The sequence below is a fragment of the Rhinopithecus roxellana genome, chromosome 7 (assembly GCF_007565055.1).
Source record: "Rhinopithecus roxellana isolate Shanxi Qingling chromosome 7, ASM756505v1, whole genome shotgun sequence".
NCBI lineage: Eukaryota > Metazoa > Chordata > Mammalia > Primates > Cercopithecidae > Rhinopithecus > Rhinopithecus roxellana.
The window spans coordinates 25,218,781-25,236,804 of record NC_044555.1 but is presented as its reverse complement, the minus strand read 5'-3'; the positions used below and the strand labels follow the sequence as shown (position 1 = coordinate 25,236,804).

General features: G+C 50.6%; 3 protein-coding genes across 4 annotated transcripts; 2 read left to right on the top strand and 1 right to left on the bottom strand.

Moving 5' to 3' along the window:
• The first annotated feature begins 1,918 nt into the window (after positions 1–1,918).
• On the top strand, positions 1,919–6,104 carry IL2RG (interleukin 2 receptor subunit gamma). The gene is made up of 8 exons (XM_010356472.2): positions 1,919–2,120; positions 2,490–2,643; positions 2,852–3,036; positions 3,248–3,387; positions 4,117–4,279; positions 4,813–4,909; positions 5,162–5,231; positions 5,587–6,104. The coding sequence occupies exons 1-8, from the start codon at positions 2,006–2,008 to the stop codon at positions 5,770–5,772; spliced, it is 1,110 nt and encodes a 369-aa protein (XP_010354774.1). The 5' UTR covers positions 1,919–2,005; the 3' UTR covers positions 5,773–6,104.
• Positions 6,105–6,589: 485 nt separating this feature from the next.
• On the top strand, positions 6,590–9,636 carry C7HXorf65 (chromosome 7 CXorf65 homolog). The gene is made up of 6 exons (XM_010356471.2): positions 6,590–6,971; positions 7,077–7,163; positions 7,366–7,503; positions 8,677–8,745; positions 9,110–9,216; positions 9,401–9,636. The coding sequence occupies exons 1-6, from the start codon at positions 6,947–6,949 to the stop codon at positions 9,524–9,526; spliced, it is 552 nt and encodes a 183-aa protein (XP_010354773.1). The 5' UTR covers positions 6,590–6,946; the 3' UTR covers positions 9,527–9,636.
• Positions 9,637–9,979: 343 nt separating this feature from the next.
• FOXO4 (forkhead box O4) lies at positions 9,980–17,667 on the bottom strand. Of its 2 annotated transcripts, XR_004058279.1 has the most exons (4): positions 16,544–17,451; positions 12,122–12,823; positions 11,767–11,973; positions 9,980–11,430 (listed from the first exon to the last, which is right to left on the bottom strand). XR_004058279.1 is itself a non-coding variant. In XM_030933547.1 (3 exons), the coding sequence occupies exons 1-3, from the start codon at positions 16,994–16,996 to the stop codon at positions 11,423–11,425; spliced, it is 1,518 nt and encodes a 505-aa protein (XP_030789407.1). In that variant the 5' UTR covers positions 16,997–17,667; the 3' UTR covers positions 9,980–11,422. The 2 variants fall into 2 exon arrangements, 1 of the variants encoding a protein (XP_030789407.1); XM_030933547.1 differs by having other exon boundaries at positions 11,767–12,823; positions 16,544–17,667.
• Positions 17,668–18,024: the final 357 nt, after the last annotated feature.

The following is an 18,024-nucleotide window of genomic DNA, read 5'->3' as shown; positions in this document are numbered from 1 at the left end:
AGGTAATGCAAAGATGGAGGCAGAGATTGGAATGATGTGTCTGCAAGCCAAGGAGCACCAAGGATTGATGGCAGCCACCAGAAACTAGAAGAGAGGCATGGAACAACTTCTTCCTCAGTGCCTCCAGAAGGAACCAACCCTGGCCACACTGATTTCAGACTTCTGGGCTCCAGAACTGTGAGAGAATAAATGTCTTTTTTTTTCCCTTTTTAAAAAATATTTATTATTTATTTATTTAAGACAGAGTCTCACTCTGTTGCCCAGGCTGGAGTGCAGTAGCACAATTTTGGCTCACTGCAACCTCTGCCTCCCAGATTCAAGTGATTCTTGTGTTTCAGCCTCCCGAGTAACTGGTATTACAGGTGTGCGCCACCATGTCTGGCTGATTTTTGTATTTTCAGTAGAGACGGGGTTTCACCAGGTTGGCCAGGCTGGTCTCAAACTGCTCAAGCAGTCCACCTGCCTTGGCCTCCCAAAGTGCTGGGATTACAGGCATGAGCCACTGCACCCGGCTGAGAGAATAAATTTCTGTTGGTTTAAGCCACTCAATTTGGGGATAACCTATGGCAGCCCTGGCAAACTAATACATACTAAAGATACATACTAAATACTAAACTGGGCCATATAGTCCAGTTTTCCTGAGACTCCCAGGCAAGTGCTCTTTTTCTTTGCTTGGTATCCTACCTCACTTTCTGTCTGGTAAAATTACACTCATTCTTTTAGATGCCACTGAAATAGCACCTCTTCAGCACAGCCTTCACTAAACTACCCCTCTCTCCATCTTGGTAAATTTAGTTACTTCCTCTTCTGTGCTCACATACTTTGTAGTATCTCTACATTTATGCTATAGGACTTGTTACACTATATTGTATTACTTGTTTATGTCTTCCCCACTTTTTTGTGAGCATCTGGAAATATGAGGATGTCTTATTGGTCTATTTCCAGAACATAAGCACAGTGCCTGGCACATATTAAAGACTTAATAAATGTTTGCTGAATAAATAGTTTCTGTAAGCGGCTTCTCCAATCAGCTCTGTGTTTTGCGGGAAGGTAAAACTGGCAACAGCTTGAAGAATGGATTAGAGAGCAGAGGACCTTTTGAAAGGGAGGCCAGTTGGTGGAGTCTAGAAAGAATCATGACTAGAGCTAATGAAAGACTGATTTAGCAGAGTGGCTGTGGTAATGGAAAGGAGGAAACTGTTGGGAGAAACACCACAGAAGCAGAGTGGGTTATATTCTCCGGGCGAGAGAGGAGGAGAAATTGAAGCTGATTCTGAGGTTTCAAGTCTGGGTGACTGAGAGGGTGACGATACCATCGACTGAAATGGGGAAGGCAGGAAGAGAAGCAGAGTTGGGGGAAGATGGGAAGCTTGAAACTAGGATTGTTGTTCCTCCATTTCTAGAATCTTTTTCTATTATAAGTCACACTTCCTCACCAGTCTCAACAGGGACCCAGCTCAGGCAGCAGCTAAGGGTGGATATTCTGGTTTGGATTAGATCAGAGGAAAGACAGCTGTATATGTGCCCACAGGAGCCAAGACGGTATTTTCCATCCTTCCCAAACAGTAGAGCTTTGACAGAGATTTAAGGGTGACCGAGTCAAGGAAGAGGCATGGCATAGGATGGAGATGTCGGGGTTGGGGTTCAGAACTTCCATTATAGAAGGTAGTGATTTAGAGGAGAAGGTGGTTGAGAATGGTGCTAGTGGTAGTGAACAGATCCTTCCCAGGATCTAGGTGGACTGAGGATTTTTGAGTCTGTGACACTATTGTATATCCAGCCTTAGTTTATGTTTACCACCTTACAGCAGCACCTAATCTCTGAGAGGACTTGGCCTTTGTCACACAGCACACATTTGCCACACCCTCTGTAAAGCCCTGGTTTATAAGGTTCTTTCCACCGGAAGCTATGACAGAGGAAATGTGTGGGTGGGGAGGGGTGGTGGGTGAGGGACCCAGGTTCCTGACACAGACAAACTACACCCAGGGAATGAAGAGCAAGCGCCATGTTGAAGCCATCATTACCATTCAGATCCCTCTTAGTCCTGCAGCTGCCCCTGCTGGGAGTGGCGCTGAACACAACAATTCTGACATCCAGTGGGAATGAAGACGCCACAACTGGTGGGAAATCTGGGACTGGAGGGGGCTGGTGAGAAGGGTGGCTGTGGGAAGGGGCTGTACAGAAATCTGGAACCTGCCACTGGCCATTACAATCATGTGGGCAGAATTGAAAAGTAGAGTGGGAAGGGGAAGGGGGAGGGTTCCCTGCCTCATGCTACTTCTTCTTTCTTTTTTGTTTGTTTCTTTCTTTTGAGGCAGGGTCTCGCTATGTTGCCCAGGATGGTCTCAAACTCCTGGCCTCTAGTGATCCTCCTGCCTCAGCCTTTCAAAGCACCAGGATTACAGACATTAGCCACCATGCTCAGCCTCTTCCTTCTGACCATCATTTCTTCTCTTTCCCTCCCTGCCTTCATTTTCTTCCCAATCTAGATTTCTTCCTGACCTCTGTGCCCACTGACTCCCTCAGTGTTTCCACTCTGCCCCTCCCAGAGGTTCAGTGTTTTGTGTTCAATGTTGAGTACATGAATTGCACTTGGAACAGCAGCTCTGAGCCCCAGCCTACCAACCTCACTCTGCATTATTGGTATGAGAAGGGAAGACGGGGAGGGGAAGAACAAGAGGTGGGTTAGATCAGAGACCAAGAAAGAGGGTAGCAAGTCTCCCAGGTGCCCCACTGTTTTCTCCTGGGGTAAGTCATAAGTTGGTTGAGGGGAGATGAGGCTAGGCTCTGGATAGCTGCAGTACCCAGATTGGCCCCACTGTTCCTCTTCCTTCCAACCTTTCTCCTCTAGGTACAAGAATTCGGATAATGATAAAGTCCAGAAGTGCGGCCACTATCTATTCTCTGAAGAAATCACTTCTGGCTGTCAGTTGCAAAAAAAGGAGATCCACCTCTACCAAACATTTGTTGTTCAGCTCCAGGACCCACGGGAACCCAGGAGACAGGCCACACAGATGCTAAAACTGCAGAATCTGGGTAATTTGGAAAGAAAGGGTCAAGAGACCAGGGATACTGTAGGACATTGGAGTCTACGGAGTAGTGTTATTTTATCATAAGGGTAGATGGGCAGAAAAAAGGAGGTAGGGGATCAGGATGGGAAGGGAGGAGGAGGTATTAGGGGTACTACCTTCAGGATCCTGACTTGTCTAGGCCAGGGGAATGACCACATACACACACATATCTCCAGTGATCCCCTGGGCTCCAGAGAACCTAACACTTCGCAAACTGAGTGAATCCCAGCTAGAACTGAACTGGAACAACAGATTCTTGAACCACTGTTTGGAGCACTTGGTGCAGTACCGGACTGACTGGGACCACAGCTGGACTGTGAGTGAGTAGGGACGTGAATGTAGCAGCTAAGGCCAAGCAAGTGGGGCTAAAGGATTCAACCAGACAGATAGGAGGACCTAATATCAAGCTCCTGTTCTCTGCCTCCCAGCTTCTCTGCTCACCCCCTACCCTCCCTCCTCCAACTCCTTTCCCTGTAATCCCCAGTGAGTTTTCTTTTTTTCTTTTTTTTTTTTGAGACGGCCTCACTCTGTTGCCCAGGCTTGAGTGTAGTGGGGCGATCTTGGGCCCACTGCAACCTCTGTCTCCTGGGTTCAAGTGATTCTCCTGCTTCAGCCTCCCGAGTAGCTGGGAGCATGCACAACCATGCCTAACTAATTTTTGTACTTTTACTAAAGACAGTGTTTTGCCATGTTGGCCAGGCTGGTCTTGAACTCCTGACCTCAGGTGATCTGCCCACCTTGGCCTCCCAAAGTGCTGGGATTACAGGCGTGAGCCACCATGCCTGACACCAGTGAGTTTTCACTAGGGATTCCCTACCCATACTCTTCCTGATACCAGATAAACAAATAAATAAAAGGAGGCCATTAAGGGGATCCAGAGGGGAGGCATTAGATTCAAGTCAGTGAAGGGAGCAATGTGGCTTGAGTACTCAGGAGAGAGAAACTGGGAAGTAGCAGAGATGACACTGGTGGGTGTTCAGGTGTATGTTTTAATTCTCTCTTCTCTCATAGACACCTACTTTCCCTCATCCTCTTTTTCCTCAAGGAACAATCAGTGGATTATAGACATAAGTTCTCCCTGCCTAGTGTGGATGGGCAGAAACGCTACACGTTTCGTGTTCGGAGCCGGTTTAACCCACTCTGTGGAAGTGCTCAGCATTGGAGTGAATGGAGCCACCCAATCCACTGGGGGAGCAATACTTCAAAAGGTAAAATGGGCCCACAAGACCCCAATCCATAAGCCCAACACCCCAGCCTTTCTAACACCACTGTGTTTTGCTCCACTCCCCTATCACTAAAGCCCCCAAACTTGGTGCCCCATCTCCCCACAATGTCCAACCCCAACCTCTAGAAATCAAGGTTTTTCTGTGTAGGGTTGGGTTAGTGTGTTGTTAGAGGGTGTGGATTGAGAAGGAGGCTTAGGGGTGCTCAAGGGGGCTATAGAGTGTATAGGATTTCCCTGAAGCATTCCTAGAGAGCCTGCAAAGTGAAGATGGCTTTGGAACCAGCTGGATCTAGGCTCTGCCACATACTACTACCTCTTTGGCCTTGGGTACATCACTAAACTCTTGGATTCTGTTTCCTGAGATATAAGATGGAGATAATTGTTCCTGCCTCACAGGAGCTGTTGTGAGGATTAAACAGAGAGTATGTCTTCAGCGCAGTGCCTGGCACCAGTGCCTGGCATGTAGTAGGCGCACAACAAATATAAGGTCCACTTTGCTTTTCTTTTTTTCTGTAGAGAATCCTTTCCTGTTTGCATTGGAAGCCGTGGTTATCTCCGTTGGCTCCATGGGATTGATTATCAGCCTTCTCTGTGTGTATTTCTGGCTGGAACGGTGAGATTTGGAGAAGCCCATAAAAATAAGGGGAACAGTAGCTGAGAATAGCAGAGAAGGGTTTTGCAGGGTCTTTAGGAGTAAAGGATGAGACAGTAAGAAATGAGAGATTACCCAAGAGAGTTTGGTGATGGAAGGAAGCCACAGGCACAGAGAACACAGAATCACTTTATTTCATATGGGACAACTGGGAGAAGGGTGATAAAAAAGCTTTAACCTATGTGCTCCTGCTCCCTCTTTCTCCTCTGTCAGGACGATGCCCCGAATTCCCACCCTGAAGAACCTAGAGGATCTTGTTACTGAATACCACGGGAACTTTTCGGTGAGAACGCTGTCATAAGCATGCTGCAGTCTATCAACTGCCAACTGCCTGCCAGCAAGACAGACAGAGTGTGGGGGTGGGGGCAGAGAGGAGAGGGAAGGAGGCCCTGCACTAACTGTCAGGATGTGGCCGACCAAATGGGGGATGGACTATACAGAGAGAGACACACACAGAAGCGCAGATTACAGATTGAGTGAGGCAGATGGAAACTGGTATTGGGGGCCCAGGAGTCTGGGTATCCCTTCTGTAATCAATTACAGTGGTTGCGGACATCATGAGTACTCCTTTGGCACAGAGCTCGGTATTTTACTTCCTGCCCCTAATTGACCCCTGACCTGGACATATCTGTCTTTAGGCCTGGAGTGGTGTGTCTAAGGGACTGGCTGAGAGTCTGCAGCCAGACTACAGTGAACGACTCTGCCTCGTCAGTGAGATTCCCCCAAAAGGAGGGGCCCTCGGGGAGGGGCCTGGGCCCTCCCCATGTAACCAGCATAGCCCCTACTGGGCCCCCCCATGTTACACCCTGAAGCCTGAAACCTGAACCCCAATCCTCTGACAGAATAACCCCAGGGTCCTGTAGCCCTAAGCAGTACTAACTTTCCTTCATTCAACCCATCCGCGTCTCATACTCACCTCACCCCACTGTGGCTGATTTGGAATTTTGTGCCCCCATGTAAGCGCCTCTTCATTTGGCATTCCCCACTTGAGAATTACCCTTTTGCCCTGTACATGTTTTTCATCTCCCTCAGTCTGGCCCTTCCTTTTCACAGGATTCTTCCTCCCTCCCTCTTTCTCTCTCTTCCTCTTTCCATCTACCCTCCGATTGTTCCTGAACCGATGAGAAATAAAGTTTCTGTTGATAATCATCAAAAATGTCTGTCGTGGGGGTGAGGAGTAGGGGAAACACGGGATACAAGGAGGGTGGGAAGGGAAGAAAAAGGAGTAGTACATTTATGCTGTGGAGGCAGGAGTATTACCAATTCGCTAGAAAAAGAGTACTGTTCTGGAAACTGACTTTTCTCCAGGTGCCCTGCACTCATTCCAGGGTTTAGTTTAGAGTTAGACTTAGAATGGGCTGGGCGTGGTGGCTTACGCCTGTAATCCCAGCACTTTGGGAGGCTGAGGCGGGTGGATCACAAGGTCAGGAGATTGAGATCAGCCTGGCCAACATGGTGAAACCCTGTCTCTACTAAAAATACAAAAATTAGCCGGGCATGGTGGTGCGCTCCTGTAATCCCAGCTACTCGGGAGGCTGAGGCGGGAGAATTGCTTGAATCCAGGAGGCGGAGGTTGCAGTGAGCTAAGACTGTGCCACTGCACTCCAGCCTGGACAACAGAGGGAGAATCCGTCTAAAAAAAAAAAAAAAAGAGTTAGACTTACCATGTTGCCCCCCTTTCCAACTAATCTTTAACATACCCCACCCAAGTTTTTCTCTCCTTATCATTACTCCACTTTTTGGCCACACCTGCCACTTCTGACCTCATAATCCCTCAACTGCAGCCTCAGGCCCCACCCCTGGGGATACTGGTTATCCACAACTACCAACAGCTCTCTCCTGCCTGTCCAGCCTGGGCATCCTCAGCCTATGAAATCCATCTGCCTCTCCAGTCCACCAACCCTATAGGCCTATTTGCCCCACACAAGGCTTCTAGAACACCCTCCTTCTGCATGACTCATCAGGGCATTTTGTGAAGAGTGAGACGATCTTGAGGGCATGTTCATCTTCATCAAACATGGAGGTGAGGGGCAGCATAGAACTAGAGTCTGTGGATGGGGGTGGAGGGATCTGAGGGCAGTGGAGATCACAGAAACAGGCCCATGTGTCCCATCCTGTCTCTTCTCAGATAATCAGCAGTTTCTGGTCAATACCAACTGTGCTGTCGTCGTGTTGCTGCATTACATCCGCAGTAAAGTAAAGTTGCCTAAAACAAGTGAGGAGCTTGGGGAGGGGACTAATGGCCAAAGGTCAGAAGGAGTTGGGTCATCTCTAACCCCCAAGCCCTCCTCCTGGCAAGAAGGGAGTTCCTCATATCCTTACAGCTTCCTCCAACCCATTCTGTATAGGATCACTGGCCCCTTTTGCTCCCACTGTCTTTCCTTAACTGCCCCAATTACCCTGTGATCTCCCTCCAGGCACCATCGATTTGTGTGAACAAACGGGGAAAATGAAGATGCTTTTCCTGATGAAGCCCACCCATGCAGAGTATGCCAGCAAATACCTTACAGCTCGAAGCACCTACTACGTTTGTAAGGTGGAGCGTGGGCCACCAGGTAGAGGCTCAGGAATGTTCTCCAGAAATGGAACAATGCCTTCAAGATAGATTATGAACCTTATCTTTAAAACAAGGCATCCAAGGCTGGGCACAGTGGTTCATGCTTGTAATCTCAGCACTTTGAGAGGCCAAGGCGGGAGAATTGATAGAGGGCAGGAGTTTGAGACTAGCCTGGGCAACATAACAAGACCCTGCCTCCAAAACCAAAACCAAAACCAAAAACAACCAAAACCAAATTAAAACAAAAAACAGAACACCCTCAAAAAACAGAACGCCCTCAACTAGATCCAAATTGACCATCTCTAGTCAGCCTAAGGAAGGGCACTACCTCTATAATAATAGGTTATCTGACACATACTCTCCCCTAGGCCCATATCTAAGGGGAAGAAGTAAGATCCACTAGCTCAAGGTAGTTTGTTTGTTTGTTTTGTTTTGTTTTTTGGAGACGGAGTTTCACTCTTGTTGTCCAGTTGTTGAGGCTGGAGTGCAATGGGCGATCTCAACTCATTGCAACCTCCGCCTCCCGGGTTCAAGTGATTCTCCTATGAGCCTCCCTAGTAACTGGGACTACAGGCGCCCGCCACCAGATCCAACTAATTTTTTAGTAGAGACGGGGTTTCACCATGTTGGCCAAGCTGGTCTTGAACTCCTGACCTCAGCTGATCCACCCACCTCAGCCTCCCAAAGTGCTGGGATTACAGGCATGAGCCACTGTACCTGGCAAGGTAGTCTTTATATTTATTTATTTATTTATTTATTTATTTATTTATTTATTTATTGTGATGGAGTCTTGCTCTGTCACCCAGGCTGAAACAGTGGCATGATCTTGGCTCACTGCAACCTCCGCCTCCTGGGTTCAAGTGATTCTCCTGCCTCAGCCTCCGGAGTAGCTGGGATTACAGGCGCCCACCACCATGCCTGGCTTTTTTGTTTGTTTGTTTGTTTGTATTTTTAGTAGAGACTGGGTTTCACCAAATTGGCCAGGCTAGTCTCAAATTTCACCAAATTGGCCAGGCTAGTCTGGAACTCTTGGCCTCCCAAAATGTTGGGATTACAGGCATGAGCCACCGCGCCCAGTGGGTAGTCTTTAGTGTTGGGTCCTGGAATCTTGGGCTTCTGAAGGGTGGAGACTGGTTGACGGGGTGGAGATAGCACACGGCTATGTTCACAGGAACCAGGCTGGAGAATGGTTACAGAGCTTTTGTGCCTCTCCTCAAGAATCCGGAGCCTCGGCTGCTCGGTAAGAAGTGAAATGGGGGAGGGAAGAACATGAAGGGTACAGTATATAGCTGTGTGATGGAGAATGTAGGGTGGGACTAGCGAGATATCGTAGGTCAGATGATAGGAGCCTAGGAAAAAGGGGGCAGGGTCCAGGTCCACTTTAGGAGGGATGTTTAGCTCACACCAGGTGGAATGTGCACGCGTTACTCCCTGCTTCCCCTATTTCTTGGCCATCTTCTCCGTATATCTCCCTATCACCATTCCAGCATTTCCATCTTAGGCCAGGTGGGGTTCCAGCTGATGGTTTGAACAATGAATGGGAGCATCAGGAAGGGTAAGGTCTCTAGTTCTCAGAGGTGCAGGTGCCTTTTCCTTGTTCTTAGTTGCACTGCGCATACAATGTGACACCCTGGAGAGGAGACGAATTCAGATACTTAAAATGCAAGAAGCCAAGAAGGTCCTTATAATTGAACCTACTACGAGCGTCCCGGTAAGACTCGCCAAATGTGGTCTGCCCCAGCACCCACCTCTCCCACCAGCCGACTGAATGTTCCTCCATCCCAGCCCTCTGAGATGAATTTCCTGCCTCCAATTTCTTTTTTCCTTCCTTTGGCCCTGGGTTGTAGAAACCTTCCCTGCAGGGGCCTCTTTGTTTACTTACTTTCTTTTTCTAGTCCAAGCCATCAGGACGATCAGAGAAAAAGAAGTCCACTCGCAAGTCTCCGACCTTTAGGAACAGACCAGACTTCAGGAAGGATAAACGTCGTCCACTCAATAAAACCACCAAGCAAAAGAAGTAATACTAGGTGTGAAATTACTGGAATTTAACATGAGATTTCTTTTTCTAGAAAGACTCCTTCTCCCAGTATCTGCACTAAGGCTTGAGTATGTAAGCCCCAGGCACCGAAGAGGCTCTGAGGGTGGATGGGAACGGCAGGAGAGGGCTGGGGCAAGCACATGGGTGGGAGTGAGGAAGGCTGTGAAGTTTAGTACAAAGAGTCTTTGAGGGACGGAGTAGGGGGTGGGGTCTTCTCAAACCAGACTACCTCCCCTTGGGAGGCCTATCTCACAGCCCGCCTACTCCTGCAGGGGTTAGGTGTCCCTCCACCCCCACACTCCACCACCTCCCCGGGCTGAAATTCCCCCACCCTCCTCCATGTCTGTGCCTCTGGGCAGTTTCTTCCTCCCGCCCTTTGCCTTTCCCCCTCCCTCCCCCTTATCCAAGGGGAGAAGCAAGGCAGCAGAAACCAGAGCTGGTTATAGGCATTTATTGAATTCATTCATTTATTGATTTGACACACTTCCCCACTCCAATCTAGCACATGATACAATCTGGGTAGGCCAGGCGCTGACACAGGAAATGATGGGAACCCACAGCAGGGGTGGGGGAGGGGACAATGCAAAGGGCACTGGGGGAAGGGCTGCTTTGGGGGCTGGGGTGGAGAAGGAGCCCCAGATGGCCTCCCTGGCAGGTGCTAGTAAACCTGATCCACATTCCCCCCCATCCCTGCTCATTTCCCAGACCCTCAGCCAAGCTCCCCAGCTCCCCCTTCCCCGTTGCTCCCCTCCCTGCTGCCTGCTGCCACACACACTTCCACATAACCCCTGCAGTCAGGGAAGGGGAAGAAGGGCAGGGACAGCTGTCAGGGGCCTTGAACAGGGAGGTCTCTGTACCTAACTTTACCATCCTAAATCCTTCCCTCCTCTTCTCTCCCCTCCCAGTCCCTTCCCTGGCCCCAAGCTAATTCCAGGCCTTCAATTTACTCTCCCACTGTAGCACTAACCCATGCTGGGTCATAGAAGAGTGTGGCTGCGCCCCAACACCACACACTTCCAGGCACAAGTTGAAGGAATGAGGGGACCTGGGTTAGCTTTTTCCTTAGGGAAACTCCAACCTATTTCTGCATAGACCTTTCTCTACACCTGGTCCACAGGGGAGCTCTTCCCTGTGTTTACTATTACTCCCCACTTCTCCCCACTTCCCTGTGTCTCTCCTAGCATTTATTGTCTGTAGTGTTTGTATCATGTCACTATCACAAAGCCTTCAGAAAGAAAAAAAAAGCATTCTGCCCACCACTAGCACCCTGCCATGGTTAAAAAAAATCTCTATATTTGTGTTTGTATTTCTTTAAAAGTTTATAAAAAGCCTTTCTGTTATCTGCAGCCTTCTAAGGGTGATTTGGCCTGGCGAGCCACTCCGGTGCTCAGACCTTGGCCCTTCCAGATCCCCTAAACTGCCCACCCACCCCACATCACTGGCCTAAGGGGCCACTGCATAGAAATCCCAGGCTCCAGCTAGCCTGGCTCAGCTAAGACTCTCTACAAAAAATCCTGCTCCCAAAGGCAGGGGTAAGGCCACTGGTGACTTCGCATTTCCAACAGCGTTGCTCATCTCGCTACAAAGCCTAGAGGGTAGGAATAGGGAAAGCCGAGGATGGCTCCTGAGAGGGGGCCTTACCCCTTAATTGGCACAGTGAGAAAAACCCTCTCCCCTTTCCCCTCCCATCTCCCTCCCCATGTCGTCCCCAGATGGGGCAGCTGTATCTTTATAATTTCTTCAACACCTGTGTGTGACCAGACCCACCCTAGCTCTAAAGCAGGGTCCCAAATTCCTGGGGAGGGCTCAAGGGTAAAGAGTAGATATGGACACGCCTGGCTCCACCTTTGCAGCAGGGGACAAAGCTTCCAGCCATGACTCAGGGATCTGTGGGAAGAACGAACGGAGAACAAGGTAAGAGGCTTATCTGGGGCTTGCCAACATTCTATCATCCAGATTCCCACCAAAGAAGATGGTGGCACCTACCTCGCTTCCACACACTTACCTTTTCTGTGCTACCTTGCAGGGGTGGGCACAGCTGAGGGGCCTGGAGGTCCCATCCGGAAACTATGCTACTCTAATATGACATCTTCCCTCCAGTTCCCCAGGAGATCTGGCTACCACTTGTCCTAAATCTCCCCTTAGCCCAGATCATGGGACTAACTGGGCACCTAGGAGTGGTCACAGGCTATGAGGTGCTGTGGTGATTAGGGGATACTGTACCTGGCTCAAAGTTGAAGTCCAGTCCCTCGCCCCCATCCATGAGGTCACTGATGATGTTATCCATGTCACACTCCAGGTTCTCCATATACATATCAAGATCTAGATCCTGAGGCATTCTGTCTTGGCTTGCAGCTTCAGTAGGGGGTGTGAGCACAGGAGTCCCCAGAGCCTTGGGGATGGGGGCACTTGCCATGACTGGAGGTGGTGCTATCATAGAAAGGGTGGGAACCAGACTGCTGGGGCCTGGAGCCTCTAGGGGCTTGGGACACAGGCCGACACCCGTGGCCAGCTTACTGGGGGAAGGAAGCCCCCCCAGCAACAGAAGAGTAGGAGCCTGGGACAGAATGGGATCTACCTGGGTCATGAGGACGTCAGCAGGGGGTGGTGGCGTATCAGAGGTGAGCAGGGCCTCCAGAGCCTGGGAGCTGGAGAAGCACCCTTCTCCTGCTGACAGGGGCCCCTCTGCTGGGCTGAAAAGGGAGCTGTTGTAGGTGTGTAAGGGGCCGGTAACCCCAGGATGCTGCAAAGAGAAGCCAGAGAGACCACTCCGAGATAGCAGGGAATGGGAAGAGGTGAGATTGAGCCCATCTAACAGCTCTAGACCTTCACTGAGGGTGGGAGGGACACCCCCTGCATAGCTGCTGACTGAAGCTGGTATTTCCTCCGCCAGCACCTCAGACTCTGGCCTCAAGGGGGACAGCCGGGTGCTGACAGTGCTGGCATTTGAACTGCTTCGTGGACGGAAGGTGGTCCACATATCGGCTTCTTCACGGTTGCGAGAGCAAGGGCTGCCTGACCACTTGGCAAAGTGGCCGACAGGGCTCGTCGGAGTGGCACCTTCGGGTGGAGCTGGCAGCACAGGTGGTTTCTTCTTGGGGGCTTTACTGCGGCCCCGGAGCAGCTTGCTGCTGCTATCCATGGAGGCGGCCCGGCGGCGGGGGGCTTTGCCGCTCTTGCCTCCCTCGGGGTTCAGCATCCACCAAGAGCTTTTGCCAGTGGCCTCGTTGTGAACCTTGATGAACTTGCTGTGCAGGGACAGGTTGTGGCGGATCGAGTTCTGGAGGGGCAGAGACGGCAGGAAAGGGGCGTGAGGTGTGTGTAGGGGAGGCCAGTGGCCAGCGGTCAAGTCTAAGAGGATGCTGGTCCACAAAGATCTAGGGGTTAGGATTTGGTGCCACCACCACAGCGGGGTTCATTTCGGGGGTTCATTTCCCAGGTCATTAAAGTTTAAGAAAAACTTTAAATAATTTACAAAAAAAGAGAAAAAAGATAAAAGATAAAAGGATGCTGGAACACAGCAGGGATATTCCTGGAGACTCAAAGAAAGTTGAATCCAGGGGGGAAAACTGGTAGAAGTAGGGATGGGGGTGGGGTGTGAGGGGAGACCACACACATTTCCCGCTCCCAGACAAGCTGCTCAGCCTCTGTTCCAGACTTCTCTGTACAGCGGGTGGGAGATAACATGTAATAACCCACTGCAAAGGGCACGGAGTGCCCACCCTGGAAAAGCTCCTGGTACCGTGCTCCTCCCAGGGCTCTATGTGTGTTTTGCTGGGGGTGGGGGGTACCTGGGGCTGGTGGGCATTGGGGAGATGTGCTCCTCGCCCAGCAAGAACTAGGTTCAGGTGGGAAAGAGCATTCCACCCCTTTCCTTGAGTGCGGGTTTGGGTGGAGTTTACCGGACAGTGGTACAGCACCAGCCCAGGATGGACCCGCCCTGCCCAGAGCCAGTTCTCTGAATAGGCTGAAGGGCAGGAATCTCAGCACAGCAGGTGCTCCATTCCCCACAGAGCATTTGGGCCACCCAGCTCTCTATAGAATTTAAAGATTCCTTTTTCCTCCCTCCCTGAATCCCAGCCTTATTTCTTCCAATCCACAACACACACCCTCAACTACATTCAGTTCAGGTTCAGGCTTCTTGCTGTGCCTCAAATACATGAGGTGCAATCTTCCCCTCCCCTCTTTTCTGAAGAGGGATCTCCCCTCTCTAAGTTTTACTAGTTTCGTCAAGACCAAGCTTCAGTTCCACCTCTTTTATAAAGCGGCTGCTTGACTTTGGCTGCCAAATTTCTAGTATAGTATTTTTAAAATCTGCACCACACAATTTTACCCAATTTATATTGTGTGGTTTACGGTTTCATGTAATTTGTCTCATCGAGTATAAGTGCCAAGTGTAATGTCCTCCAGTCCCACATCCCCCAACAGAGCCCTCCCAGAGCACCAAGCTCACAGCACATACTCAATACCTACTCAAGCTCACAGTACATAATCAATATTTGTACCTGATTGGTGGGTTGCCCCTGGTTTGACAATGGTGAGGCTCCCCTTGAGGCTCTGCCAGCTCTTCAGTGTCTTGGGTATTGGAAGCTGTATGTTTTCCCTTCCTCCCTTACTGGTGACATTCTACTAGAGAGACGATGCTTTCCAGTGGCCAGGGAGCTGAGATTGGCAGCTTCTTCAGCCCCCAGCGCAGCTTATATTTACTGATTGCCGCGGGGCAGGCTAGTTACACAAGGGGTTTGGCCCTCCCCTGGCCACCCCCCCTTTCCCGAAACCTGCCTTCTTTTCCCTACCTCCTTCCCAATGCCTTTCCCCTATTTCTCAGGAATTTGTGCATAAACTCTTCAACCTTGGGGGCATTTGACCTCCCACATGGAGCTCTTTAGTTTAGAAATCCAGGAGGAGCCCAGAAGTGCTTGGAGCAACTAGGAGGCTGAGGCCATGGGACAGTCAGAAACTACTTGTTTCTCTGACTGGTGCTCTTAAGATAAGGGGACCCTTTGCCTGGGGAATGATGCTTCTTGTTCCAGGGCTCTTTAGCCAAAGAACGCCTTGTGTTCCTGGGACCCTGAGGTAATGGCATTTCAACTGTGCTGACGTTCCTTCAAGGAGTGGCACTTATCCATCCAACCTCACCTCATAGTAACTAAGGACCACAATGACCATGACCTGGCACTATGATTTCTCCTCTTTTTATCTTCTAATTCTGGATCTACTTGAGAAGGTCCATTCCTTTCTCTACTACTTAATAGCCACAAGGCCCATTTGTCTCCTCTTCTTTAGGCCTTGGAACTAGCAAGTGGTACACAGCCTCTTAACTGGAGAGGTCAGTTTCCCAAAAGCCCATAACTCTTACATGTTGGAGGGCAGGGTGGTGGGGGTGACTGCTAATTGTTCCCCAAACCACCTAATCTAAACTTTCTTGTTCTAAGTGAGTGCCGCCCCCTGGTGGGGTGGGAGTAACCTTGGCATATCATCAGGGAGGCCAGTTCAGGCATGAGACTTCCCTCAGAGAGGGGCGGGGGGGGGGGGGGGGGGGGGGGGGGGGGGGGCCTTGAAGTCCCAGGCTCAGCCTGATTTGATTTTGCCATCATTCCAATTAGAGCAAGCCAGGCTCTTCTTAGAGAATATGATTTATAGTTAGACCTGAGTTCAAGTCCTCACCCTGCTGTTATTAGGTGAGTTTCCTAACCTTTCGGTACGTAGTTTCCTAATGTGTAAAATGTGGAATCTCAGAATTGCTGTAAAGATTAATAAAATAAAAAATTTAAAAACTACTTTGTAAACTCTAAAGCCCCACATAAGTGTAGATCATAAGGACAGACTATACTCCCACAATATAACTAACAACTTGTTATTTCCTCTACACTGGAAAATGAACCTAAGGGAAAAGAAAAACAGCTGTGTAGGCTGGGTCCAAGGAGTTGAGCTTTTTATGAGCTGAGACTGTGGCGTGGCAGTCTACCCAGAAATAGTGCCAAGGGTCTCAGTCAGCTGTCCTGTCTTCTGTTCTGCCCAGCCCCTAGGGACAGCACAGATCTGATCCCTCAGCCTCCTATACCTAGGGGAAGTTCCTTTGCTCATCCAACCCTCTGTACTTGGTTATATGCTGACCTCACCACCTACAGAGGTACAAGCCAGCAATAGGGCTTGAGGCTCCCCAATTTTGTAATTAGAGCCCCATATTTCTCAGGACAAGTTTTTCAGAGTATTTTTTGAGATCTTCCCTCACAGTTTCTTCACGGAAGGCCAAGGGAACTCCCAACTTCGTGCTCTAAAGTCAGAGCCCTACCTCCTCTTTATGACTAATATTCCTTAACAGTAAAGGATGACTTCCCCCCAAAACTTGGATAGCCCCTTACAAGGGAGAGTTTCTTGGCAGCACAGGGTAAACTGAGACAGGTGGCAGCTCACAGCCCTTTTTCTTCTTAGTGCATAAGATCAGCTACCTTTTCCCATGAATATTATTGTTTTCACCCTTTGCCACTGCACTCCCTCCTCCCGGGTAGAGCAGTGCTAGAACAGTACCACTACACTGAGGTATTGGGAGGCAAGCAGGGAATCCAAGTAATCCCACAGGAATGGGAGAAAAGGTGTTGGGGTGGGAGGTGGGGGAGGAGGGAAGGGTAGGTTCATGTGGAGAATCCACACAGTTCCTGCTGTACATAGGATAAAGACTTCTCTGTGGGAATAAGTGTTTGGGGCAGCCCAAGCCAAAGTGCTGCGAGTGTTGAGCAGTGAGCAGAGAATTCGATTTTCTCCAGGGCAGGGACAGTGTCTTATTCATCTGTGATCCTTCAGCATCAAGCACCGAGTGTGGCATATACTATGTACTAAGTAAATGTTTGTCTAACTGGAGATTGAAGGTGGATCTCTGGGCTTCCCAAAGGGGGTGGGGGTGGGAGGTAGTAAAAGGGGCCCCAGAGTAGAAGTAAGGGAGGCTAGGGAATCCAGGGGCTAGATGGTGTTGGGAAGAAGGTAAGAGGGTCATAATTACCTTCCATCCTGCTGAGCTGTTGCTGTCACCCTTGTCCTTGAAGTAGGGTACAGTACGGACCATCCACTCGTAGATCTGGGCAAGTGTCAGTCGCTTCTCCGGGGCGCTTTCAATGGCCTGGCTGATGAGTTCTGCATATGACTGATTTCCCCAGGCATTCCGGCGGGAGCCTCCCTTCCGAGGACCTGTTACAGCCCCCAGGATTCCGGGCTGGGGGCCCCCGGCCGGCTCTGGGAGCCGGGAGGGCAACAGGATCGGCTCTGAGCGCCCCTCCGTGTGTACCTTTTCCCCCAGACCTGGCTCCACCTCGGGCGTCTCGGAGGGCTGGTTAGCGATCTCTGGTCGGGGAAGGGGCCAGGTGCAGGAGCGGGGACGGCTCTGGGGTTCGAAGTCGGGATCGAGGTCTATGATCGCGGCAGCCCCTGTGGCTGAATTCTCATTCCCCGGATCCATACGTGGAGTTGGACCTCCCCGGCTCAGCGTTCAGTGAAGCCTGCCACAGTCCCTCACGATGCCTCCCCTCAGGGGGGAAGCATTGAGGGCCAGGAGGCACATTCCTGCCAGTCCTCAGAAAGTCGCGAACTTCCCCCTAGTCCCAGGACGCTAGTCCCTAAGCTGTCCCTTCACACAGTTCTCCGATCCCCTTCGCGACTACAGCCTCAGAGCTCTTTCCAAGATGCCACCTGTAACCTCTGCCGAGCGAAGACACTTTTTCTGCAACCTCTCACTCAGCTTCCTGCTCTTTTAAACCTGAGGCACGGTATCCCCTCATACATTGCGCTCCCATCACCGAACGTCTCCTTAGCCGCAGTTCCCTCCCCCTTTTAAGTTGCTGCCCCCCGGACACTCCTCCCAAATTTCCTCCACCCGGATTGCTGCCCTCCCCCACGCCCCGCTCCCCCGCGTCACTTGCCCCTCCCCTGACTCCCCCTTCCCCCGCCTCTTCCCTTCTCGCCACTCTTAATCGGGTCCGGGTCCCCGCGGCTGCGGCCTCCCTAATTCCCGCACCGATTCCCCTATCAACCCCCCCCACCCCCCGCCCCCCGGGTTTCCCTTTTGTTTTGCTCCAAGCAGCAGCCCCCTCCTGACGTCTCTGTTTACCACTCGCCGGGGCAGCCATCTGCGCACGCGCCTCGAAAGCCAGTCGGGAAACCGAGTTCTTCAGTCGTGCCACCCTGGTCACTCTTGAGGACTACATCTCCCGTCCTGCTTCGCAGCCAGGAGCCCGATACGGCGGCAGGAGAGCGGCGTGGCAGGATATAACGAGGTGGAACTTTAATTATTGGAAGTCGTCGCGGACTCTTTCTTTTCTTAAGAATCGTTTTTCGCCCTTTCCCCCTTTCTATCGTCTCCCTTGTGATTCGGAGTCGCCTAGGTGACCAGATTGAGAGGTGCTAGCCCTTTCCCTCCTTCATTTAGGAGAGGGCAAAAGGGAAAAAAATCTTCTCTTCAAGAAGCAGGAGGCCAAGAAGCAAGAAGCA